This window comes from Epinephelus fuscoguttatus, linkage group LG3, assembly GCF_011397635.1.
Source record: "Epinephelus fuscoguttatus linkage group LG3, E.fuscoguttatus.final_Chr_v1".
Taxonomy (NCBI): Eukaryota; Metazoa; Chordata; class Actinopteri; order Perciformes; family Serranidae; genus Epinephelus; species Epinephelus fuscoguttatus.
In genome coordinates this window covers 25957021-25984923 of record NC_064754.1, presented here as the reverse complement: position 1 = coordinate 25984923, position 27903 = coordinate 25957021, and the positions used below count along the sequence as shown (strand labels likewise).

The following is a 27903-nucleotide window of genomic DNA, read 5'->3' as shown; positions in this document are numbered from 1 at the left end:
TGGACCGTGTGGGGTTTATGTATGTTTATAATCACTTCTGTCACCAAAGGTACCAGTTCCTTAGTCATTTGAGTGAAACGAAGGAGGAGAAATGGCACATAAGGTCACAGATGCTATTATACTTTTTATTTTACGTTATCTGTGTGTTTGGAAACGTATTTTGTATTGATTTATTCTTGCACTGGAAACCAGCTGTTAGAGCAGCTGCCAATAATGCGTTAACATTAGGGTCATTTTATGTCTATTTCTCACCGTGTATCACCTGCATCAACACTGCATCCATAGGGCTGCCATTGTTGTTTAGAAGAGTAAGGTAATTGGTGTAGAGGTCTATGTGACGTCAGAAAGCGTAACTGGGAGTACATCGATCTGGTACGAGTTCACGGGTGGTAAGTTATGGGTTTGACTGCCGTTCCAGTGCACTTTCACGGGTAGAAGGTTGTAAAAACACGAGTTACAGGTTGCCTGGAATGCGCCATTAACTTGTGGTGCTCAGAACAAAAAAAATCCATTTGTGAAACTCATGACACAGTCACTCAAACAATTTCCCCCCGGGGATTAATAAAGTATTCTGAATCTGAATCTGAATCTGAAAATAATCCACAGACGTTGTTATGAGCACATTAACTATTTTCTTTCTACCAAACTGCATCTGCCAACTGTATCACTGTGCAGAAGGAAGCGTGCATCTACTCATGGACAGGAAGCTTGTGTTTGGGACAGGGTGAGAAGCATCCTCTGCAGCTGAGCTGTAATCACTGTAAACTGTTGTGTTAGGTGAGGCTGGCAGTAAATGCAGTTACATACAAACTTTGCTTGAAAAGGCATTCAATCCTCTTGACAAACATACATATATAGAGTGGATGTGAAACTCCAGATCAAACCTTTTAATACAACAGCAGTCACATCTCTAAACTTACTAGAGGAGTGTCTCACACAATGGTATTTAATTTGGTCCTATTGGGTTTGTCAAAGCCTAAAATATAGAATAAAAATTCAAAAACAGTATCCAAAAACAACAAAATGACACAATATTGTCAAATACCAAAATACATTCAAACCCTGCACTGTGGAACCTTAAAATAAATCAGAGTACTGGCTGAGAGTGACAGGACTGCTGACTCACAAGGTACTCTGCTGCACTCTAGTGGTTGAGAGGCTGAGGTTCACCCAATGAAGTGTTTTTGTGCACTGAACATTTGGTCTTGGTCGATTCTGTAAGTATCTTCACAAAATGCAGTGAAAATATAAAATCCACCTGTTTAGAATCAAATCATATACATAACTGACAATAATCTTATCAAGAAAAACACCTCCCCTTAAAGTCTTTGTGTATTTATTTTTATTTAACATATTTATTTGAAAAAATACAGACTAATAGCAATTTGTGGGCATTATAGTTTTAAAGGTCCAGTTTGTAGCATTTAGTGGCATTTATATCAGCAGAAATGAAATATAACTCTCTTTTCATTAGTTTATCATCATCTGAAACTGACAATCATGTTTTTGTTAACTTACAATGAGCTGTTTATATCTACATACTGAGCGGTTCCTCCTCCACATAGTCTGCCAAGTTGTTCTCACAGTAGCCCAGAACATACAAACCAAACACTGGCTCTAGATATGGCCATTTGTGTTTTTGCATCGGTAAAGTTCTCCTACAAGTTTCTGTTGGATGCAATGTGCAACGTCCGCCACTAGATGCCACTAAATCCTACACAACAGACCTTTAATGCAAAGCTTTGAATTAGCAGTCTGTTTCCACATTGTGGGCTCAACACTGCAGAAAACCAAAAATTTTTACATAGTCAAACAAAGTTCAGGATCAGAGCAGCGTCCATTATAATGAAGGAAAAACCAGTCAAAGAAAAACAAAGGCCAAGTTGTCAGTTTACACAGCAACATGTGATTTTATTTATTTCTCAGATGTCATCATCAGAAATACAAACTGCAGAAGAGTAATGTCACAATTTGCAGCCCTGTGGTCTACTGATCGGAGATGATCGCAGTGATCAGTCTTTTGTTTTTCATTGTTCAGATTGTAGAAGACCAAAGCTGAGCAGCAGAGCAGCTACATGTATTCGCCTCTGGTGTGAAAACTACAGCAGACACGTCAACGATTCTCATCACAAAGTAAAAAAAATAAACACACTAGTCATTCCAGTGTACGAGAGACATCCTCGGGGGTAAATTAATGCCAGAATAAGACACATTTAATTATTTGTTGAAAGATAACTGGAGGGAATACATATTCATACTAGACAATCAGCAATTCGGCAAATTTAAAAATCCCAAAATAAGATTTATTCTAAACATAAAGTCACATACTGTGAGCAGGTTTTAGGCAGAGTGACATGAAACAATACCACATAACGTGACAAACATTTGTGGACAGCAGTGACCTTCTTAAGGTTTACAGGCCTTTAGCAAGCAATGGTAATTGATGTTTGGACTGTTGCTGTGGTAACCACCCCTTAACAAGGAAGTTGTGGCGAAAAGGGCGAGTAAGTATTCAAATTCCTCAGCAGCTCTACTGCTGTAGGCCAGTCAGTCAGATGAAATGTAAAGGGCAGCATTGTAATGCCTGGCTGGTGGGTGGGGTTGGTTGGTGGGGGTGGAGGGGGTTGGTGCAGTTAAAGAGGTAGCAGCAGGGGGCATTGTGGGATACACAAAGGACGACTCAGAGTACAGACAGAGTGTAGGAGAGTGAGACTTATTGTTGTAATTGTGTCCAGGGTGGAGGAATAGCATCTACAGCTGATGCAGAATAAGTTGTGTCTGTTTTAAAACAACCTGATTCACGTGATTAAACAAAAGTTTATTCCACAATTAAACATCTAAGGGCAACTTTTTTTATGTTAAAGACACATTTTTTTCTTGTTTGGAAGTTTTCGTTGATACTTTATAAGCTGAAAAACTGTTGAAAGAGTGGATTATTTTCAACAATCTATGTGATTTTAAGTTTAAAGTGAGATATACTTTAAAAGAGCTTGAGTTTGTTTTGCTACTTCAGTAACTCAAAGTCCACTTACTACTCTGCTTTTTCCAGAGCTCTCAGTCACTACTGTAATAAAGGTGAATTTTCATGCTCAAATTAAAGTCTTAATTTTAGGCTGAATGGCAGTGAAATTTCATGAGTTATAGCATTACCAGATGAGTACTCATTACTATTTTTTGAAAGTAAAAACAAATTCAGAGCTAAATTAGGCGATCAGTCGATTTAGAAGTCCACGGTAAAATGATCAGCAACCATTTTTACAATCATTAATCATGTGAGTGATTATTTCATGCAAAAATAATAAAAGAAATTCTCTAGTTACGACTTCTCAAATGTGCTTAGAAAAGCAGCACATTTTTACCATAAATGTAAAGTTAATATCTTTGGGTTTGGACCAAAAAAAGCATTTTGAATTTGTCTAGTTGGGCCTCAGGATGACTTTGCAACAGGTAATTTTCACTGTGACCCAATGATTAACTATGAAAATACTGGTCAGATTGATCAATAATGTAATTAGGCTAATTGTTGTGTAGTCACAGTCCTCTGTTACTTATTCAAACAGGGTTCTAAGTTTAGGCTACATGCAGGCCACACACACACAGCGGCATGACACACTGGGCCTTTTATGTTCATCAACTTAATTTGCATTACAAGAAGAGGAAGAAGGAAGCCACCACATGTCAACATTACACTGTAGGTCAGAGCTCTCAACATCTGATACAAGATACGGATACTTGGAGCATTTTAAAATATCTGTGCGGTCACATATTTCTCTCTTTTACCCTTCCTTTTTTATGCTATGTAAACATATTGATAGTCAGAAAAATACTATGTCTTTACATTATGTACAAAGTGAATCACTATCACTGTTTCAGCTTGGTGTGATGGAATGTAGGAAAAGTTTCTACCCTCCTTTTTTTTTTCTTTTACAATCGAGGAGTTTCTACTGGTGATGGATTGGCTACATTAAGCTTTAAGGCAATGCACTGTGGTGTGTGTTGCTGCCATCGAGACAATGGCACAATGCAGTTTGAAAGGCAAGTGGTGTGAAATGGTCGACAGGGCAGAATTCAGTTTGTGCCTCTCGTTGGTATTACCTTTGCATTTGAGCTACGGAGCTACGCATTTGTTTGCTTTTTAAATAAATAACCGGTGATCTTAAAAAGAAGGATGATTATAAACACTAAAGGTGTTTAAAGGTATTGACAGACTCTTAAATCTGGTACATGATAAAGAAAAGATGTTCTGACCCATTGTCCAAGTTGTGACTACATTTCCTATCCAGGTAGCAGGAAATTATTTTAGTAGTTGCTACTAGTTTTGTACGACACAAGCAACATACGTATAAACCAGTTATTTTGTATGAAAATATAAAACAATACAATGTAACATACATATGGACAAATTTAAGTTTCAAAATTACTTTCACTTTGTACAAATTCAGCAGGGACACAAGTCGTTTCCAGCTACCATGTTAAAACATTGTGCAACTTGAAAAATGGGTTACATTGTTTTTTATATTGGAAATATACTGCTTTGACTTCACTGTAGAGTGCTACAGGTATGACCTTTTTTTGGGCCCAGCCAGAAGTTGACTTCGCCTGGTTCCCTCGTCAAATAAGATCTTTGGCAAACAACCGGTTATGGTACTTTAAGGAAGTGATTTTTGTGATTTTTTTGCAAGATAATCTTCACATTTTTAAGCAAAAAAACAGTCGTCAGACGTTCAAAGCAAATATCGTGTTATAAATGAAATCGATATGGTCATGTGACTTCATCGTCACCACCACCACCACCACCACGAGGCTGTTAAGCTGCATTCGGCGTGATGATGTTCTTTAGTCTCACTTAGCCACTTGTTAGCAAATGTCTTTTTAGACACATAAAAGCTTCAAAATTAATGAGTGGGGGTATTAACAGATGTCTACTTCATCCGCTTAACCAGGGCCGGGCGGCGGGGGCAGCAGGCAAGAAAAGCACCCCAGACGTCCCTCTCCCCAGCAAGACTTTCTAACTCCTCCTGTGGGACAAGGTGTTCCCAAGCCAGATGAGACATGTAATCCCTCCAGCGTGGCATGGGTCTGCCCCGGGGCCTCCTACCAGTGGGACGTGTCCGGAACACCTGCAGCGGGAGGCACCCAGGAGGCATCCTGATCAGATGCCCGAAACACCTCAACCGACCCCTTTCGATGCAAAGGAGCAGCAGCGCTACTTCGAGCTCCCTCCGGATGTCTGAGCTCCTCACCCTATCTCTAAGGCTGAGCCCAGCTACCCCACGGAGGAAACTCATTTTGGATGCTTGTATCCGCGATCTCATTCTTTCGGTCACTACCCAGAGCTCATGATCATAGGTGAGTGTTGGGACGTAGATGGACCAGTAAATTGAAAGCTCCGCTTTCCTGCTCAGCTCCCTCTTCACCACGACGTTTCCGCATCATTGCAGACACTGCACCAAACTGTTCCATTCTACCCTTACTCATGAACAAGACCCCGAGATACTTGAACTCCCTCGCTTGAGGTAGTAACTCTCTCCCAACCCTGAGGGGGGCAATCTGCCGGTTTCTGGCAGAGAATCATGCCCTCAGAATTGGAGATGTTGACTCTCTTCCTGACCGCTTCACACTCGCCCCAGTGCATGCTGGAGGTCATGGTGTGATTAAGCCAACAGAACCACATCACCTGCGAAAAGCAGAGATGCCAAAACCGTACAGACGTATTTTATGTCATTGACACGTGACAACATGTCAAAGTCTCTTAAGCTTGTGTTAATCACAGACCTTATTTCAAGTGTCTCACCATAAACCCATTCAAAAATGACTGACTTCGAGATGAGGGAACCAGGCGAGCTAAAATGCTAACTCATTTCAAGGTTTTAGGACTCATTCCTGCACCACTCTTTTGTGCAGCAGACTGTATTTTTCTATGAAAAACCCCACAAATGACATATTTAATATTTGAAAAATCATATGCTCAGCTCTGTGACTCAAATGTAATGGTGCTACAAAAACAAACTGGAGCTAGGCTGAATTATGACCAGTTATTGTTGCGATTTAACCGTGTCAGAAAAGGTGCAGGCAGGCCTAGAGAACATCTGACATGACTACATTCACAGTAGAAATATTAGACCAGACTGTCAACATAATCACGTGACTGATGACTATTTCAGTGTAGTTTCAGACATCAATGCTTTTCTCTTAAAGCATCAGATTGTGTGTTAGCCTACAGTATACAGGAAACGATTCCCTACGTGCACGTCTACTCCATGAGATTATGGAGGAGTTCTAACACATTTACAAACTACTGACACACATACATACACAAGGTACAACAAGTACCACAGTTGGTCTACACTGTCTTATAATCTGTGACTTTATATATTGTAGTAATATTATCATACCAGGGATTTGTAAAAAAGTGACATTGCAGTTTAAACCATTTTATCAGATCTACATCTTCATCATGCAGAGCCAAATGAACGTATTCTACTTTTCCTGCTGGTACAAGGCCACTGCGATCTCTCTGAGGTATCAAGCAAAGGAACCAAAAAGCAAACAGGAGCGATACTCTACTGGAGGACGCAACAAAACTACAGTAGAAGACACTGTAACAGCAGCAAGTTAAGGTACAACAGATCTTGTAACCCTGAATGAAACGGACACTGAAGCTCAGTCTCAAATTGTCGGAGCTAATTAGCAGCATCATATAGTCAGTAGTGTTCAGCATCAACAGCATCACAGACACTAGCATATACAGGAAACAGACGGTGAAGCAGGCAAAGAGGCTCCTGGGTAAAAACACCAATTTGCCATTTGTCAGTTTAGTTAATGCCCCCCCCTCAGAAAAAAAAGAGAAGTTGTGAAAACAACAAAACAGGAACTCATGAAGCAGTTCATTGCATCTTGCTCTTTGCAATTCATAAACCTGAAACAGAGTCAGCTACTGGAGGAACCTCATGGTGAGATAGCTTAAAATCATTTTTCAGAATCCTGTCTTTTGCATGATACGAGTCGGCACTGTAGATGGGGAAGAAGAGCGAATATCAATTTACACCAAAGTCTCTTTCTTCTGTTCTTTCTGCAGTCTGTTTATTTCCAGCTTGGTTTACCGCCTCTGTTGGGCGTCACCGAGTCTCTAGACTGGACGGACTTTTCGGAAAAGCTACCAGTCTTACGGATTTCTTCACGTGTTGAAGGTGGTGGGGGAGTCTCGCTGCGGTAGGCGCTGCGACTGGCTGCCTTCACACTCTGCACCCGTCGCAGGTTTGTCCCTTGTGGCCGCTCCTCGCTGGTACTAACTGTAGATGACAACCTGTTCTGCCTCCCCGGTGTTTGCCGAGCTAGAAGCGAGGGGCTGCGAGACGGGGTGGAGGGGACAGACGGAGGGGCCAGCTCCTTCTTGGTTCTAGAAGTTGAAGCTACTGTGTTGCGGGCAAAGCTGGGGACATCGGAGGTGTTTTTTACGTTGAGCGTGTGACAGCTGCTGTTCTCAGAGGAAGCCGCGCCCTGAGCCTGAGCTTGGGCCTGTGCTAGGGCCCTCATGGTGGAGCGGCACATCTTCTCCTCAGGTGCGGGTTTAGGGATGTTCCTCAGGGGTTTGGCGCTCGGCTTGTGGATGGAACCTTTCCTTGGGGTCGAATCGCGTGCCCATCTGGAAACGCCGCCTGTGAGGCTGCTTCCCCTGTGAGCTTTTGACTCGTCTGGAGGCAGGCTGGAGTGTCGAGGAGGTCTTGTGGTTTTCTCGCTCCTTCCTCTCGCTGGGGTGCTCTGGTCCCGAAGAGGCCGCCGAGACTCTCCGTTGTCTTGCCCAAAAGGTTTATCTGCTCTCTTGTTGCTACCTGTCCTTGTAAGCTTGCTAATGGGCACAACTTTCCGCATGCCCTGAGTCTCGCTGCTGGTTAATGTTCGCACATTGCGACCTCCACTGCCCTTAGTCGCTTTGTTAGGTTTACTCTTTGTATGCGCTGGTTTTCTGCTGCTTCTCTGTGCATCTTTTTCCGCGCCTTGTTTCCCCTCTGCCGTGTCACAGCTCTCTGTGTCCCACTCTTCTGTGGCAGCAGACGGGGTCATGGATGATGCGTCCACAGATTTTGGCGCTGAAAGCTCATTGGTTGAAATGGACTGGTCATTAGGAGACTCCAAATTAGAGGACAGAGAGCTTGGATCTTGCTGGCTCTCCTGATCAGATCTCCCGCAGTCAGTCGTCGTTCTGAAATGTCCCTCTTTCGTAAGAGATGAGCTTTCAACCTCAGAGTAATCTGAAGTGACAGAGCAGTCCGCCTCTGTGCAGTCTAGAATATAAAACATTGGTTTCTTATTGGACACAGATGTATCTAGTGGGAGGGGTGTATCACAGGTTGTTGACGAAACTGTGCTGTTGTCCTCTTCTTCTTTCTCTCTCTCAGGAGAGACCCCGGCTTGTATGGGAGGATCTATTTTCCCTCCCCAGGCTGCCTTGGGATCTGCTCCTCTTTCTAAAACTTTATCATGTCGGAGGATGTCCAGATTTAAGGGAAGTGACTGTCTCTCCTTTTCCAAATCAGTCACCACAACATCCCCCTGGTTGACAAAGTGCAGATGACTGCTGTTATTGTTTGGACTTGGTAGGTCAAAAGCTTGAGGTCCTCGAACTAAAGTGTGCGTCTCCAGACTAACATTCATGTGGCCGGTAATTGTTGGGTTGTGAAGATGGGCGGACTTCTGAAAGACAAAATAGGGGCGAGGCAGAGCGCTGCCCTCTGACACCGATGAGTAATTATTGTTGTTGTATGGGTCGTTATCATTCAGCCCAGAGGAGGAGAACCTGGCCAGTGGGCTGATAGGCTCAGTTTCTGCGCGTGGAGACGTCACCTGTCTGTCACAGCCCAGCTCGCGGTTGTCATCCTGGGCTAAGATCCAGGGGGTCGTCCTCCTCTGCATGCCACGGCCCGACCGAGGTAGGCTGTTGAACTTGGAATAGTCAGTGGGATTTCCAGTGCCTCCGAATAGCTCCAGGTATCCTTTGAGTTCTCGATCTGCTATGGAGGTCATGGTGTGACGGTGGCGGCGGGCGCTGGCGGAGCGTCCCAGCGGGCTGTGGGGACTCTGAGACCTCTGCTGGAAGAAGTCCAGCAGGCCTTCCTTGGTGAGCATCTCCACGTCGTTCTCGCTGCTGCTGCGACCAAATCCACCGCTTTGATCTGCACCCGACCACGCGAAGCGCTTTTCCTCCAGCTCCCTCAGGCGTCGCTGTCTGGCTGCTTCCTTCAACTCACGGTCTGAGTTGTCCTGAGAGAATGAGGACAGTGGAGAAATGTTTAGAGGAAGAAGCTCAAATCAGACTAGAAAGAAATGAACACTTCAAACATCTTGTTTTACCTATAAATTCACACATCTTAACTGATATTTCCCAGTTATTTCAACATTGTCTTTCTTTCTGTTAGTTTTGGCTTCACTAAAGTAACTGAGTGTGCATGACTTGCTCTCCTATTTAAGCCAACAGTTTCTGTTGATGCAGTTCCTGCCCCTGGAGCAACACACCAGCTTTGCTTGACAAAGTTGGATGCAACTGCCAAAATATCACGCAGGAGAGCCCAGAACAGTCATTGTGACCAAAATGCAAAGCTTGGTTTGCATAGTTGAGTTCTCATGATTAATAAAATGGTCCAACAATTGAAAATGTCATGTATTCCTGAGCCACAAAGCCCCTTTAATGATACATTTGGGAGGGAATGGTTGAGAAAAAAAATGGTATGTTACATCAAATTTATGGATAACATTACACGGATACATTTAAATTTATAAAATAAAAAGAATGGTAAAATCAAGCCTTTCAATTTGGAGAAGTTGTTTTTTTTTAACTAAACAAAGCCTAAATATTTTGTTTATAATCCGGCTTCCTTTGATCTACTTTATTCTCTCAGTTGTGGTTAAACAATCCAATTTCAACGCACAGTTTTGAGAAATCTGATGAATCTGTGATTTGATGGCAGGCGAATCTAATGCTCACAAGGAAGTACTACCCCCGTGGTTCCCAACTGGTGGGTCATGGTCCAAATATATTTTTAAGTACAGTGAATTTCCATCCAAGTGTTGTTTTCTGCTGTAGAGTGAGTAACTAACAGACAGTTACTTGACAGAGACGGCAAACTCGCTTGACGACATGGCCAAATGCAAGTATGACGCTGAATGCATTAAACTGTGTGGACCTCCAACTAATGACTAAGGAGAAATCTGGACCCTGTGGCCGGACCAATTGGGAACCACTGTACTAGTGCGTGTCCAAGTTTCTGCAAGTTGTACGCGTGGCGTACCACCAACGATGTCACTGCAGTGACATCACTCCAACTAAGTGAGCGACAATTAGACAGGCTATAAATAACACTTCAGCCAGTATTTAAACCACTGGGTGCTCATGATATGTCAGTAAAAATACTTAACTGCACAAGAAAACCATGAGCTTACATTAGGTCAAAATTGAATCAGGAAGTAATTCTGTGTTCTGTGTTATACCTGGCTGTGAGACAGTTTCCCCTGAGGGCAATAAAGTTAAGGCTGAAACTGAAAGGTGAAAGTCCTGAACACTGTGATGGAAGGTTACAATGAACAGTTTGGGTAGTAATTTTTATTCATTTATTTATTTTCTTCCAGAGGAAGTTGGCTAACGTGGGGGTTTCTTTAAAACCTGTGTAAGTGTCTCCTTGTGTTTCCTGCCCAGTCTGACTTATCTTTAGCGACACTGATTTGTTCTCAGATCGGAGCAATTAACATAGTGAGTACAAGGTTATTATAACCTGTGGGAATCAGGCTCAAAACAATTACTTTTTTTAAAAATCAGAATTATCCTCTCATTAAAACTGACCTTGACGGCTTTCTTGAACTTGATGCAGAAGTCCTGAAAGATGCGGAAGCACTCGTCCAGCTTAAAGGTGTCCTTGTCTTCACAAAAGAAGTCAATGAGAGTGTTCCCCTCTTTGCGCAGATCCAGCCTGCGTCTCTTCAGGTCCTGGAGCGTCCGTGCCGAACTCTGAGACATCAGGCACATACATTTTTTATTGTGGCACTTTTATGGATGCCATTATCTATAGCACTTGAGTCAGCAGTGCCAGAAATGTACAGTGGCCTGGATCCAACTTTCTGTACGCGAGTTTGTGAGTAGAACGTATTACATAACTGCTGCTGCTGCCTCACCTGCAGAAAGGGCTCCAACTGCTGCAGTAGCTCCTGGTCTCCTTGAACTTTCTCCTCCAGGGATTTAATACGAACATATAAGGAGGAAAACTCCACCTCTATGTTTTCCACTGAGATTCTACATGAAAACATTACAGCAGAAAGATTCAGATCAGGAAAATGTGCTTTGGTGACGACACACATAATCATCAAATTACTGACTGCAGATTGTCCCCATAACACTGCTGTGCAGGACAATATGAGACAGCATTTTATTGAATGCACTGTCAGACTGTCGTCCGTTAAAGGTGAAGATAGCGCCGCTGTGAGAAATGCCTGCGCAGTGTGGGAGGAGTAATCTTGACTCTGCGGTGCAGGAGATGCACTGTCTCCACACAGAGGACGACCTTGTGAAGCTGACAGAGCCTGACAGCCACCAGCATCACACTGTGTTCTGAACATGACTCTCAAAGTACTGCACTTAAATTAGATGTCAGCTTAAGTAATGAGGCCGGATGCCGAGGTTGTCAATTCAGCAATAAACCAGAATCACCACCTCGATCTTGTATGCCTCTGCAAACCTGTCAAGTTACAGTTTACATCCATGACTGTTCAGAATCACATGTATCCATGACAGTAGACAAATTTGAATATTAATATAACTATAATTACATAATTGTAAAACATGTATGCTTCACAGATATCATTAACCCGGCAACAGGAAATCTTTACAATCAGAACAGTTTAAAGATTAGTGTCACTAATTCAGTTTCTGACCAAATGTCTCCCCTTCTGTTCCTGAGATATGGCGTTGAGTAAAGGCCAGACAAGTATTTTTTTTAAAAAACATTATGATGTCACAATAAATAAGCAGAGGCATAATAAAAATGATAAAACCTCAGTCTGGATCATGGGTTTTCCTCATTTTTAGTAATTTACAAGACATGACAGAACTTCAGACTTAAATATATCTATTAAATATATCTATAAGTTTTTCAGAGGCCACTGTGCCTAAAACATTAAAGGAATACTTCACCCATAAAACAATCCTTTTATATAAATTACCTGCTGCATGTTACATTGAATTTGTGAAAAAAAGTAGTTTATCTTTCATGCCTTATCTACCAAACATCATCAAACACTTTGGCATTAGAGTAGCCCAGCTGGGCAGGCGCGTGTTTGAACTCTGCTCGTGGATTCCATTGAGCACAGTTTAAACTCATGCACTTGCCCAGGCAAGCTCCTCGTCCTTGTGCGAGACTGCTTATGCAGAAGAGTTTTAGTGAAAATGACGTGTGATTGAGAAATACTGATAATACCACTGGATAATTAGACTTATACTGCACAAGCTCTGTGAGAGTTTGTCAATGGATGTTTTAACATAGTTTTGCTGTTGTTAAACGCGGCCCCCTTTTACTGCATTTCATCAAGAACTCTCTCCGTTTTTGGATTCTTCGGTCACTGTGGAGGCATGCAAGAAAAACAACGTTTTCTTCCTGAACTCAAGGTAACATGGGTGAGTAATTGATATATGAATGATCATTTAGTGTGTGAAGTATTCCTTTAAACAGAGGTTTGGAGTTACTGGTGTCATTATAGTGTTGTTAAAGCTTTTGAGTTTCTTTTGAACAATGCAACAAACCGCTTGTATTCAGTGGTGAAGCTCTGGAAAACAAAGTAATGTGGTGGAAAGCAGATTCTTCCCAGCCTGCTTGATACCATCATTCCCAATGTTACAGCCAAGCTACAACAGCACTGACAAATTAAGCTATGTAATGTTTATTCTTGTTGTTATGACAAAGTCTTTGTGTTAAACTGTGAGGAGCAGTTTACCTGGCTGCACTCTGGACATCCTGAAGCTTCTCTGGAAACTTGAGCAGCTTCTCGTCTTTCTTCTTTGCCTCCTGTGTGGAGACACGTGTCACATAATTTACATCTAAATTGTTTTTTTCATGGTGAAGTGTCATCATTGCAGTGTAAAGGAGCACTTCGGTTACGTAAGCCCTTGGCCAGCCTCTCTTGGCTCTTTTCTGTTTCCTGTCACCATCTGCTGTCCACCTGCCCTCCTGCAGTCTGTTTACTCCAGCTGCCCCGCTGTGAAAGCTTTATATGAAACTAACTCTTTGCAGCTGACATGATGAACAACTCTTTTATTGCATTAAACTGAAATATGTGTCTCACTTTATTTAGATTTTTACTTCACACATTTCAAAGTTTGTGTGATTTAACCACAGCTGTCAGGACAGATTTTCTCATATGAAATATTAATAGGATGAAATTGGTGTCTATTTATCTCAGAGATATCTGAGCAATGTCTCCAGGAGAGTTTCAACAGTACAGCTCACCACTTCAATTCAGAGCATCTCATAGATACAGTACAATACAGTCACTGAGTGCATAAACTAAATTAAAATTACACATTAACGGCTTCAAAAACACAAGAGATATGATTATTATTCTCATATAAAAGCAGATACAGTAGAGGTTTGACTTAATGCAACTCAGTGAGTAACCCTGCAACACACAGTGAAGCTTTAATCATTCAGTTTTATGCTGACGTGGTGTCAGAGGAGTATTGATATGGTAATTTTCTGACACCCCACTCTGCTGTGTCGTATTGGATTACATAACATACTATAGCCCCTAATGCTAATGTGTGCATCATTTTGCATAACTGAAGCCTTCACTAACCATGGCGACAAAATGCAGCAGATTCATCCCCGGCTTGTTGGCCTTGGTGTCGGCCAATGAGAGGAGGGAGGACAGCTTAAAGCCCACAGCGTTGCCAGCGTAGCCGCCCTGAGAAACACAGAGGGACAAATCACAGAGACGTATTAAGATGTTGAAGGATAAGTGTTGGCATATACTGTATTTTTTATATTGGCAACAGATCCCATGAAAAGACAAAGACAATGAACTGATCTACTAACAAGTGCAGCCTTTATAACTAAAGCCTGGTTTTAATTATTCCTCAGTAGATTCTCTATAGACCTTCATTTATGTCAAGAAATGAATACAGAATAGGTGAAACACTGTGGGTACAGATGCACTGCTTTCTTGGCAGGAGTTAAATTACAAAATTTATACCATGCTAAGTATGAAACTAACTTCACCATGGCCGGTCCCAAGCCTAGATTAGAAAGAGGAGCATGCTCTCTATCACAGCTCACAGCTGCCTGACTCTGTGGGACTGGCTCCATGCTGACTGAAGGCTCATCGAAGGCTGAGCATTTTTGTTTCTTAACACTGGCCAACTAATGCATGTTTCTTTCATTTAGCATTAAAAGATTATTAGAGTTAGTATAATTAATTTAAAACCTCCTGACAGTTTTTAGTAGCAGATTTCTATGCGATTACATTTTTTACTGTCCAACTTGTACACAGCTGGTGCATCTGTGTCTCTTCTGCCACCTGTTATGCCCAAACAGAAGCATACCCAATACACGTGGCCCCTTTTATATAAATACTATAACTACATCAATATTATAAAAAATACAGGCTAAATATTAAAAGTTGATATATGACATGAATGTATAAATGAAATATTCCAAACTCAGGAGTTCAAGTGTCCACAGCAACGCTGTTGACTGCAGCAGTGATTTCTTTCAATTCTATGTTTTCTGAATTCCTTGAGAAGCTTCTCTTCTTGGCCGTATTACGCCTCTCCATGTCGGAGGTCTAGGGGCGAGGCCTCTAAACCGAGAACATATTAAGGCGAGGTATTTAAATAATGATTAATGTGGCAGCTGAAAACAATCAACAACTTTGTTTAGGATTTTATCGTTCCTACGCTGTGATTGGCAAGATAAGAACGTTTCATGACTAACACATGAACCCTATTGTTCATGTGTTAGTAAACCCTATGATTTCTACACTTGGATCTGTGCTGGTTTGTATGTTAGATTGATAAATAAGGGCCAGTATCACTGGGCAGACCTTTAGATTGAACCCCAAAAGCACAAGAAAAAGAGGCTAGCTCAAGAACACCTGGTGCAGGGACCTCGAGCTGGCTGACATGAAAACAGCTGGAAAAGAAAGTCCACGACAGAAGACTCTGGTGAACTGTGGTCAACAGCTAAAGGAGTGATAAGTAAGTAATTAAGATAGAAGCAAGAGCAGGCAGCCATTCAGCTTAGATTAGCATAAAAAGAGGAGGCGGGGGAAAAGGGGCTAGCCTGGCTCGGTCTAAAGTTAGAGAAATCATCCTACCAGCCCCTAAACAAAATAAACAAACATGTTATTTAGTAAGTTTTAGAGGTAATGGTGGGCTGTTTTTTAATGTTCTTGTCTTTTTTTTGCTGTTGTAAAACAATAAACTGTCAATTTTACGCTTCAGTTTTTGTATAAATTAACAAAGAAAATATAATGTGTTAATTTAAGAGCTATAGAAGTGCTGGTAGGCAAAATCTTTTTTTCCCTTTGGACAGAGCCAGGTAAGCTGTTTCTCCCTGGTTTTAGTCTTCATGCTAAGCTAAGTGTCTCTATTACATGCACCATTTACTCCTGTTCGAGCAGGACTGCTGCTGGCCATTTGGGTGCCCTAAGCGTAATCGCTGTACGGTGTTTGTAAGTTATTAGAAACTTACTCTGGAGGTTGCTTTGTCACTTTTCAACCTGCCTGAACAAACTACTATCTCCGGTACTGAATGGAGCGGGGGAGAGACAGACATGACACGTCACTTTGGTTCAGCTGTGCTTATTTTCCGTGGTTGTAATAAAAATTTTGGCTCATTTCCTTCATTTTTCACTGTAGCAATCCACAGAGGAGAAAGACAAAAACCATGTGATAATATGACCCTGATGCATAATTCATTTTATTTTGAGCAGTTATGTATATCATAATGCCTGTAATGGTCTAATGGTACCTACTGTAGTTGTGCTTCATTGTAAATTTAAACAGCTCTTACTGATGTCCTACCCACAGTGCATGATGTGCATGTACATAGAGGTGGTGCTGCATTTCCTTAACCATTGCCCAAGGCCCAGTTGGTTAAGGAAAAGCAGAAACAATATATTTGCAGTGCATTGTTACAGATTTACGTCCTCAGTCGGCCTGAATAGGCTTGGGGTGGAGTGCCACAAAAATCTTAACCAGAATAGCGGCAGCCTAACCCGTTGCATGAGACAGACCGAAGAGAGATGTTAATGTATAAAGTAAACATGACTGATGGACTCACAGCGTTCATGATGTTTCCGGCCTGCAGCACCAGATGCAGAATGGCATGAAGCTCCTCGCAGTTCATCAGCTCTAAGGCATGAGATCAATAGAAACTCGATTAAGAGAATCCTGTGCAGATCACAGCAGCACATTACACACTACTTCACTTTCATTTACCACCACCACCACACAGAACGACGACCGGCAGCAATAATGCCAGCATTTGCCACACAAAGGTGACAAAATTATTTCTGGATTTTGACCAGCTGCCCTTTCAGCTCTAACAATACAGGTAAAAGTTTTAATTAAAAGGTGTCACAAAAGTTCGACTTAATTTGTCCCATGCGGTGTTTAACTGATGGCTCTGCAATGCAGTGAAAAGGTCACAGTACTGTAGAAGAGGGTTTAAGAAAAATCCAATAAACCACAGAGCGGCAGGACAGTGTGACTCAGCTAAAGTGACACAGGCTGATGGCTGCGTACAAAAAGCACTGTTTAGGATTTTTCTTGGTCAGTTTAAACACCTAGAATACGTTTGGAGATATTGATAAAGAATAAAAGCTTCTTTCTAATCTGTATTTGCATCTTATCTCTTGCTTCCTTACACCTTAAATTTTGTCTTGCCTTAGTTCAGCATTACTTTTTGGCTTCTCTTGTTACATTGCCTCTGGGGTATCTTGCTCCTGCTTTGTTCTGTTTGTCAAAGCACATTGTAATCTGTTTTTAAAGATGCTACACAAATAAATTATTATTATTATCATTACTGTTATGTGTGCTCTGTGTGCTGTTTCACTGCACATGACAAATTTAGCAGAACATGTCATCTTTAGCCATGTTAGCAGCGTGGATACAGATGGATTGCCATGAAATTTGGTACACACATTCATGTAACAACTCTGGTGAACCCTTAACTTTTCATCCAGTCTCATCATTAGGACAATAGGTCCAATACTGCAAAACAAATGGCCTACCCGTCAGCCCCGGCTGTACTGCTTATTGCTAATCATATCAGTAGGGAAGAGCAAGTGCATCAGTATCTGTGTCTGTTCAAACAACGAAATAATCTGTATCGGTATCTGTACTCAGAGTTTAAACCTGAAGTGGGTGTGACTTCAACCAGAAATGGGTGGGACCTAACTAGAAGTTGTTATTTTAAGCCTGAACATTCTATAGGATTGATCACGAGAGTAATAGTTTTCACAGCACTAGTGACACAACAACAACGTGACAGGCTACATTATTGCTGAGTTGTCGCTGAAGTGCTGCTCAAGCGATTGTTTACATCGTTCCGTCATCACAGGCTTGTGTGTGTCTGCTACTCACCACATAGCACCACAACTGAACATCATCTATAGTTTGTATTTAGCAAAAAAAAAAAAAAAAAAAAATTAAATCTTTTGATCAATTCCTGAGCCCCAATTTTAACGTCACATTCTGCCACCCCATTGTATCCATTTGTGCACTGACAATGTGCAAAAAGCTAGCATCAGCTAGCTAAGCTAAAGGAAATAGTACCACAGCTAGAAACAAAAACATATGATTGGCTGAAGCTTCATACGTCATTGGAGTGCTGAAAAAATTAAGGCCAACTCAACTTGAGTGTGTAGCACATCACATTTGTAGCTTCAAGCTTCCATTGAAAATGACTTGTAGGGGCTTGGTGGTAGAGCAGGCGCCCCATATACAAGGCTGTTGCCGCAGCGGCCCGGGTTCGACTCCAGCCTGAGGCCCTTTGCTGCATGTCACTCCCTCTCTCTCTCTCTCCCCCTTTCACGCTTAACTGTCCTATCGATTAAAGGCAAAATGGCCCAAAAAATATATATAAAAAAAAGAAAGAAAAGAAAATGACTTGTAGCCTGTTGCTGTGTTGCTTATAGTGTGAACACAACATAAAGGGATTGATCACAGCTAATAAAATGAGGATTTCCCTTCATTGCGTGTACAGACACTGACACATCTAACTGAAATTTAACAAAAACAAGGGCCAATTTTCGCAAACTAAATCTGACAATTTAAATAATGTATCAGTTACATGTAGAAAAAAAAACAGCTATACAAAGATGACACAGCCTTGTCTTTCCACTCTGTCCCCACAACAGCATATCTCAGGTGACACATTCCTACTTCTTGTTCAGCACCGCTCACAGCTCAAATATCTGGGTCACCTGTCTGAGCACGTGTGCATGTGTGCGTGTGTGCGTGTGTGTGTGCGTGAAGGCAGCAGAGCCTGTGTATTATTACCTTTTGTGGCGACGCGGATGACATCGATCTCTCGGCTCATCACAGCACAGGAAGGAAAGAACTCTTCGCGGAGGACAATGGCCTCGATCCGAACCTCGAACCTGTCAGAGATGAAGCAGAGAGCGGTTACACCTGTGATATGAGGGGAATCTTATTCTGCGGGTTGTGATGAGATGGAAAAGAAGTTGACAGACGTCTCATGAAGGCCAAGGTTCTGTGGAAGTCCGAAACATTATTTTTCTGTTAAAGCTGCAGTTGGTAACTTTTACAAAAAATATGTTTTTGTCATATTTGCAGAAACTGTCATGATATTCACCCAGCACTAAATGAGACAGATAATCATACTTCTCTGCCTACTCTATTCCCTTGTAGCATTTGTAATGGCCTTACTGCATGTGAACAAAAACAACCAATCAGAGCCGAGGAGTCTCTCACGCAGCTGTCAGTCATGTCAATCACTGCTTGTGAACTGTGGTCAAACTGTCAAACTGGGCAGCACTGATCAAATACGAATCAAGATTCTGATACTGCATTGCCTATTTCACCTCATTAATGTGTTCAGTCAGTGTTGCAGAAAAAAAATAAAAATGACAAGAAAGAAATCCAAATAATGGAAACTGACTTTTAGCAAATGTAAAAAATACGTGAAACTTAAATCTTTGCAGGTCATTCTAACACTCTGAGAAGAGACTGCAGATGTCCATCTTTACTAACTCTGGTGAATTAGTTTAAATTTTCAATTAATGTGCACTGCTCCAGAAAAATAAAGACATACAAATACAACACTATAAACATATGAGTTAGAGGTACAAGTTCGTTGGAAAGTCCCCACAAAATGCAAATCCATCCTCACAAAATGACACAATGCAAACCCTTTCTTCTTTCACTGACTGTCAAACAACGTCACATTTCCCTTTGACTGGAACGACTCTGTGTACACACCACTGAAATCAACTTACCGAGGCACCTGGATTAAGAGGTACATAAAGGAATCGACCAGCGTCAGCTTGTCTGGGTCTCCTTTAAACGACTGAAGTTTCTTGATCTGTTGGGTGAAAACAGAGAGAGAGGAAGCTCAGCAGGCTCGATTGTTTCCCATCTACATTCACTGTCTTTTATCATCAAATTTGGTCTTTGATTCAAAAACTTTACACTAAAAGCCATTTCTTAAACACACACAGACCTCCTCTACATCAGGCAGGAGCTTCAGCAGGTCTTTGAGCAGCTCTGCTCCATAAATCTTTCCCTCTCCTCGCCGTATGTCTTCAACAATGGAGCGGTTCGACCTGAAACAGACAATTCATTTCAGTATACCTCCATGATAAATAGCACAGGTGCTCTCTCTTTTACAGCTGCCTCCCCTGTGTTTACAAAGGCACCACATCTAACTGTCACTCACAGAGTCAGACGTCCCTTTGAGGAACAATAAAAAAACTGCCAATGACAATATTCAGCTTCACATGTGAGCATTTCATTGTTCCTTCCTTAACACGACCATAACTTCATTTATCTATGACACACCCAACTCTGTAGTGCTGCAGCACAATCCCCAATTACATCACTGCTATAAAAGAAGACTGTTAGAAAAACCTTCATGGACAATATCCAGTAAGCTGACACCTTATAATATGATGCAACCCGGTACAGTTGCTCTGTAATAAAATCACCTTTATGAGGCTTATAATACTCAGACTCATGATCACATATAGGGCTGCAAACTGTTCATAATGAAAAGTCTTTTGTCACTATATAAGAGTTTCACGCTGTGTTATCTTTGAGTCTGAATTTATGGATTGCTGCAGGATTAATGTGACACTTCGAAATTACTTGTAATGAGAGGATAGAGGACAAGATATTAAAGGCGAACCATGCCCATTTACAACATTTATACATGCTGTATGGTGGAAGATTGTCCAAACATATTAAGGCACATGTAGAACTCTCTCCCAAATCCAAAAATTAGAATTACTGTGTCATGGTTGTCTGCCTCCAGCAATAGTCAAGTTGCTGTTGCAGTTTACGTCCATGACTGTTCAGTCTCATATGTACTGTAGTCACGAGTCATGACAGTTGACAAGTCTTCAATTATGGATGTTGCTGCAAAGAAGCTACATATTTTAAAATGTAGATTCTTCCCCGCAACACAGAAGATCTATACAAGCAGATCAGTTTTAAGATGGACACCCAAGATTAGTGACCAAATGTCTCCCCTTCTGTTCCTGAGTTATGAGGCTGAATAATGGCCAGAAAAGTGTTTCTACAGAACATCATGATCATCATTTGGATATAAAATTCAATTCAAGTCAATTTTATTTATAAAGCCCAATATCACAAATCACAATCTGCCTCACAAGGCTTTACAGCATACGACATCCCTCTGTCCTTTGGACCCTCAGAGCGGATAAGGAAAAACTCCCCAACAAAACCCTTTAACGTTTCATCATTTTATCCTATTAGACATTTGTGTGGAATTTGATCATACATAGTGTAGCAGTTCTTGAATTGTGGCCAAAAACGTGTTTTGTGAGGTCACAGTGACCTTTGAGCACCAAAATCTAATCACGTATTGAGTCAAAGTGAAGGTGGAAAAGTCTTAACTTAGAAAAATCATGGAGCAAGGAAGTGGAGAATTTTAACAAAGAAGGTGTTCTTGAGATATCGTGCTCACAAGGATGGGATGGAGGATGGACACCCCAAAAACAGAATGCCCCTGACCATGGCTGTCTCCGTCATGGAGTGACAAAGAGGCAAATGCAACTTGTGTTAGCTAACAGCTAACTGAGGCTAAAGATTTCACTTTGTAGAAACTTGTTTTTATTGTTATTATTTTCGCTTTCGGTAATTGTTGTCTTTTAAAAAGTATATAATCTTTATTTGGGGGGGGTGGGGGGGGGGGCTTTTTGCCTTCAGTGACAGGACAGTTTGAAGTGTGAAAGGGTGATAGAGAGGGAAGGTTTAGCCTCGCCTTGCGTCACCAGGCCTGGTTTCTATTCACTGTGAATTTTGTCTAGATTCTGGTTCTGGTCTAGAGAGCGGATGCAGAATTCACCAAATTCACCAAAGTAAAAGTGTTCACCAAAGTAAAACTTTAAATTCTGGCGCACCATCGATTTGGGGTGATGAGGGGTGTAAGAAAATCGATTAACTTAATGGCTTGGGGCTTTCACTGCATTTTTATTAGCGTGGCGCTTTTATTTCGACTGAAAGGCGCATCCATCAAATTCCGGATCCTGTCTTATTCGCCCTGGTTTCGGTTCCTTACCAAAATGGCCACTAACGGCCCCAGACTAGGTCTAGCCTGGAAATCCAGACCCAAATCTAGCAAATTCAAATTGTGCTCTCGCGAGAACTCTGGATTTCCAGGGTAGCAAAGGGCTGCAGGCTGGAATCAAACCCACGTCCACTGTGACAAGGAAACTGCCTTTGTACATGGGGTGCACGCTCTACCCACTGAGCTACTGGGCACCCCTCAAAGAGTATATTAAGTGTACTTTTACACTCAAAACAAACTTTCTGAGTTCATTATTACAATTTTGGATTCTGGGTCCATATGACATGCATTCACAAATATGGCATGGTGTTGTCTCCATAGCAACAGCAGCTATTGTAGCATTTAGAGCCATTCAACATAGCAAGTGGACAAAAAAATGACAATTACAACTGCAGGTCACAACATAAACCTATAGTGTCATTAAATAATCCAGGAGAAACTTTTGTTTCTGTGTTGACGAACATTACTAATATTGTTAAAAAGATAAAACCAGAATGGGAGTTGTCTTTACAGTGGTAAAAAGAAACTAATCAGTAACCAGCAGCTTCTCCCACTTTGCAAATCTATTTCTGTATATTGTTTTTACTTTTGGTTTTCTGCTACTATAAAGAAGATCATGCTATATTTGAACCTAAATGAGTTCTGCACTTTGAAATTATGTTGTGAAAGCTGACTTATAAACCCATGTAGGAGAGGACGGAGGATAGATACATATCAGAGTTGAAGAGACGCACACACAAACATAAACACTATCTGAGATGAGCTCACTGCTCACACACACAGCGCAGTATGTCCTCCAGTCAAATGTCATTAAAATACAGTGGGGAGCCATGCAAATACACCATCATGCAAAAAGACACCTAACACACTTTTTTTAAACTCTGCTCGAGACGACTTGCATTACACAATGCTCCAATGAGTCCAGTCGAACACGTCTCCAGATTTCCTGAACCAATTCATTATAAACAATAGAAAGAGCTAAGAAAGCCTATTAGAAGAAGTGACACAGATTTTGACCCTAATCTCTCTGTTATTAAGCTTTTTAATGGATTCTCCCTCAGTCAGGAACTAAAACACAAACTGAAACTGAGAGTGTTTTTAAGACACATTCAGTGTGTGAACAGCTGTAATCAAATGTGGAACATGAAGTAGGATAACAAAAACGATCCGTCTTATTCCCTTTCTCCTGAGTCTCAGATAACATTGGGATCAATAAAAAAGTAAGACCTTAGACCTTCTGTACTTCTTGTTCTTTGCTGTTGTGGCCTCATAATCTGGATTTAAAGATCGTAACATCTCTTAACTGTTTAACAACCACAGCGAGCTTCATTACATTCTCCCATAGAACTATAATGAGTATAATCTGCAAACAGGTGACAAACTAAAAAATAAAAGCTGGAGAAATTTACATGAATTCAATGTTTTCTTTTACTTATTTAGGCCTATTGTTTGTGTAACATTAACCTCTGTCTTTATCTTGTTCTTTTCCTCTTTTGCATTCTGTCTATATTTATTTACAGTCATCATTATTATTATCATTAGAATATTTATTGTGTTTTTTCATTTTGTCATTCCTGCTTCCTCCTGAACTCCTGTTCCCTGGGTGGAGTTCCCTGTGTCTTTGGTGATTTACAATTTTGTTTTGCATTATCTAAATATACAACTGATGACTGAACAAATACATAGAGATGTCTGAAGCCATTGTTTTCTATGCAAGGCCACACACAAGCAGTGTGACAGTGACGACACATGAAGATACTCAAACTCCTCCAACTCCATATTTTTCATTTATGTTTAAAACCCATCTATAATCACAGCATTCTGATTGTCCATGCTGTAATTTTACTGTTGCTCTATTCTGTAGACACAGTATCTATTGTACGTCTGCACATCCAGGAAGAAGCATTTAGAGTTTAAGGTTTTTTTTGGGGGAGGGTTGGCCAGATTACAATATGTGAAATACCTGGGGACCAGCTGCTTCTCACATCAAATGAGTTATCGAAAACAAACTCACAGACAAACAAGACAAACAACACTGTTTTATCTGTTTCATCAAGCGGCAGCCCTCACTGTCGACTTTATGCCTCTTTGTTTTTGGCTCTTTCCCATTCTGAGTTTATGACCCAGTGCTGCTCCTCATCATCGACAGGGATCAACTCTCCTTAAAAGCAAAAATAATCATATCTACTCCTTTGATCAGCACAACCAGCAGCAACTGTTCCCTGACTACTTTTTTCTGTCTGTGTGCTGTGGTCATCAGCTGACTCACAGGAAATGACACAAATGCCTCTCTGGGAAGCACTCTTCACCATCGTCATTAAAGCACCAAATAAGGAGTAGCAGCTCTTATTAGACTCCAGAGACCTGGAGAATCTATAACAAGGGGCTTCAAAGCTTGTCTGGAGGCTGATTAAGACATCTTATATTGTTTTTTACTTTTATTTTTCACCCATTTATACATACTCCACTGAGCCTTATGAAAGCAGCTCTGTACTCATGTAGTGAAGCAGGCAGAAGACTTACTTCTTGAACTGCTTCAGGAAAATGCCCACATTCATCCCCCTCTTGGAGTCCAGGATGCTGATCTGAAAAAAAGAAAGAAAGAAGTGACACTGAATGAATATGAATGAACATGAATGAATGAATGAATGAATGAATGAATGAATGAATGTGCTGTAGTTGTGGTTTAATACACAAGGAAACACACGTGTACCCACCCCCCTCCCTTCTCGTAACTACTCCTGCTTGTTGTTGCAGAACATCCCCCCACCACCACCCACAGTCACCCTATGGGACATTGAAATTCCACCGGGCCACACGTGGTTCACGCCCCCTTCATTAACAATGGTTTGTACTCCCTTCCTTCAACAGGTGCCTGTACAGTGTGTACCTTTATAAAAAGGCTCCCTCACAAGACCTAATTAGAGCTTTGAAACAACAATTAGACACTTCTGGACAACGAGTACAGGTGGAGGAAGGGAGACAAGGAGAGGAACCATTTAAAGTAAAGTTTCTTTATCATACCCAAAAACACATTGTGTGTAATAAAGTGCTGGGCAATATATGACTATTATATCATGGTATAAGACTAGATATCAGCTTAGTTCTTGGGTATTGTACTAATCTAAGTGTTTTCGTTTCCTGGTTTTAAAGCTGTATTACAGTAAAGTGATGTCACTTACCAGACTGTTCTCGCCAATCTATTATTTGCCTTTGCCTGCATAGTCATTATATAAACTTGCCATTCTCATCTCATTACACTCTGTGTCCATCTTTAGTCTGACAATGCTTCTACTCTAACCACTTTTCGTGGGGAAATGGGATTCGATTTTCCTTAACCAGTCATGCCAGACCAATGTATTAATATATTAACCTTTTAAATCTAACATCATTTTAAGTCCACACTGATGCGTAGCTACGCTATTTCTTCTGACAGGGTTTTAAGAGTGGAGAGGAGCAAAGTAAAAACAAACTACAACGTCAGACAATTTTGAGAGGACATCTTTGCTGTCTGTAGCACTCTGCATTGTTGCTAGTCCTTATCACTGGTTTCCTCGCACTGCTTGACAACAGCCTGACAATGACGTTAATCCCGCATGTAGTGCTGATTGGCTAATGTAGGCTCCCACGACGCTCATTAGTTTTTTATTTCAACCGAGAAACCGCTGTTTGATGTTACAGTGCAAGATGAACCATCTGGGAGAGTGAGTAGATTCAAAGGTCTGGACCCCAGGCAATATATCCACACTACTGATGATAATTTATCAGAAATCTGTATTGTGTAATTGTGTGACCATTTTGTTAAAGCACCAACAGTCAAGCCTTCAATATCGCTGCAATATTCACATAACACTGTGACCTTTGATTTTCTCAATATCACCCAGTCCAAGCTGAAATGATTAGCGGACTGACAAAAAAATAAAATAAATCTGAAACAATATTGATGAATGATTAATTGTTTCAGTCATATATTTTTTTTTTTAAAAAGACAAATATTTTCTGGCTCCAACCCTTCAGTTTGCAGATTTGCGTACAATATCATTAGAAGTTGAATACCTTTGGGTTTTGGACTGCTGGTCTTTGAGGACATCAACTTGGGCTCTGAGAATTTGTGATGAGCATTTGTCCCATTTCAAAGACTCGAGAAATACATAATCAATTGAAAGTGAAAACTGTTTGCAGCTGTCATATAATGAACACATGCCTTGATCTCCTGTTATTAAGATGATAATGTGAAGTTTGGGACACTACATTTCATATACAATATATAACACACCCAGAGTAGCAACTCGAGATACAATGTGCTTCTGTGTCTACACAATGATGGAATTATCTCACACTCAAAGCTTTGCAAAGCCCTCTTTAAAAAGCACTCTTCACCACCATTATCAAAACACTAACAACAATGATGTATGGTTTGGGACAATATATTCAATACATGATATGACACACAAAGAGCAGCAACTAGAGATGCATTATTCTTCTTTGTGCACAAATGGTGGCTAAAAACTCCCAAAGGAGAGTTTAGTAACAACTTTTCCCTGCAAACTGCTCACTTTGAGGTTCACCCAGCTGCAGTCAGTTCATTGTAAGGACACAGAGGCGAGTAAGTCTGTGACATGAGTCTCCCTACGCCTCACACACGGATCGCTTTACAGTTCACATGCTACTTTCCAGGAGTCCATAATGACGCAAGCATGTTTTTGTTCTGTTTATGAACACAAATAATTTCTTAGGCTCAAAGAAAAGCTGTAACTGAGCGCTGTTACCTAACGCGTCCCTGCAGGGATATCTTAATACAGTGGGAGCAGGGTAGAGTTATGTGCTGTAGCATTGTATGGTTATGAAGCTGGGACTTTCTTACGCTGTCAGTGGTGTGTTCAGGGCCTGAGGTAACCAGCATGTCTTGCACATGTTTGCAGAAACAATGGAAGTGGATGGAAGAGTTTGTAGGCAAACTCTACTAACGTAGCTTTGTCATTTGCTGAATTTGAATCAGTTGGTAGACCTTCATAAGAGAAGACACAGGCTTGAATCCTAACTGTGACAGACAGTGTGCAAGGTTTCTGGTTTCTTCTGAGTTTAAAAGAAGAAGAAACATGCAAGAAAAAAATATAAACCCCTAAATCTGTCAAACGCTTTCCTCAGCTTCAGCTCGTGAAAAAAGCTGCGAACAACACACTAAGAGCACTTTTGAACCTCATCATAATCTTCTCTAATAATCTTGTTGGTCTAAAGTAAATCCAGGGAATTATTTCCCAGACGTGGGCCACTTTAATTTTAAGAGGATTGTTGTGTAATCACTGTGTCAGCACTCTAACCTCCACCATCACCTGTCATCTCTGTTAACTGTCAAGAGAAATGTCCCAGTGTTGCTGCTGTCAGTATTTCAACCACTCACCTCATCCTTGCTGCTCTCCTTGAAGGAGCGGGACCTGGAGATGCGAGCAGAGGTTCCAGCAGCTGGCGTGGCCCCACGTACACCTGTCAGCGCCTCCTCCTGCTGCCCGAACAGCTCCTCCACAGAGCGAACATCGATCTGGTACTGCTGCTGCCGCACCGCCAGCGTCCAGATGTTGGGCTTCCCGCGTACCTTCTCCTCCGGTATTGGCTTCCAGAAGAAGCTGCGGACACGGCGCTTCTTTCTCGCGTTGTGGTTGGAGGATGTTGTCACCAAGGGGGGAGGTGGTGGGGGTGCCCCCGGAGGTGGGGGTGGCAGAGGTGGAGGTGGGGGAGCTTCATGCTTAGAGATATCAGGGGCGTCACTGAGGGAAGGTTGAGTGGTGTGACTGTGTCCAGACATAGAGGATGGGTCAGAGGTGGCGATGGACGAAGTGGTGCAGCTGCTTCCCTCGCTGCTGCAGCTCTCCGGCTCATTGGTTGTAGATGGACAACTCATAACAAGCATCACAGGGATAAGCAGTCAGCATATGAGCTCTATGCTGAGAGAGTACACAGGCTGAATATATCTGATTAGGAGTTCCTCCTTATTTAAAGTATCTCCAAAGGATTTTTTTTTAGGTGCAACAATTCTGAAGGAGATCAAAATGCTGCAGCGTGCATCCCCTCACTGCTGGAAGAAGGTAAGTGT

The 27903-nt window shown here is 41.5% G+C and overlaps 1 protein-coding gene across 1 annotated transcript; it reads right to left on the bottom strand.

Annotated features, from left to right (window-relative positions):
- Nucleotides 1-1495: 1495 nt before the first annotated feature.
- Nucleotides 1496-27903, bottom strand: fhdc1 (FH2 domain containing 1). The gene is made up of 11 exons (XM_049572453.1): nucleotides 27214-27903; nucleotides 24336-24397; nucleotides 19725-19827; nucleotides 19501-19586; nucleotides 18542-18642; nucleotides 16320-16390; nucleotides 13834-13941; nucleotides 12976-13046; nucleotides 11164-11281; nucleotides 10835-10999; nucleotides 1496-9261 (listed from the first exon to the last, which is right to left on the bottom strand). Exons 1-11 carry the CDS (start codon nucleotides 27718-27720, stop codon nucleotides 7084-7086), a joined length of 3570 nt encoding a protein of 1189 aa, XP_049428410.1. The 5' UTR covers nucleotides 27721-27903; the 3' UTR covers nucleotides 1496-7083.

What these genes read in the sequence shown, in the direction of transcription:
- fhdc1 (XM_049572453.1), bottom strand. Translation starts at nt 27,720, where the DNA reads ATGCTTGTTATGAGTTGTCCATCTACAACCAATGAGCCGGAGAGCTGC. An exon ending in TTCCTGAAGCAGTTCAAGAA is followed by an intron (nt 19,828 to 24,335) that starts GTAAGTCTTCTG and finishes TGTCTGTTTCAG; the next exon opens with GTCGAACCGCTCCATTGTTG. An exon ending in TCCTGCCTGATGTAGAGGAG is followed by an intron (nt 19,587 to 19,724) that starts GTCTGTGTGTGT and finishes TTCACCCAACAG; the next exon opens with ATCAAGAAACTTCAGTCGTT.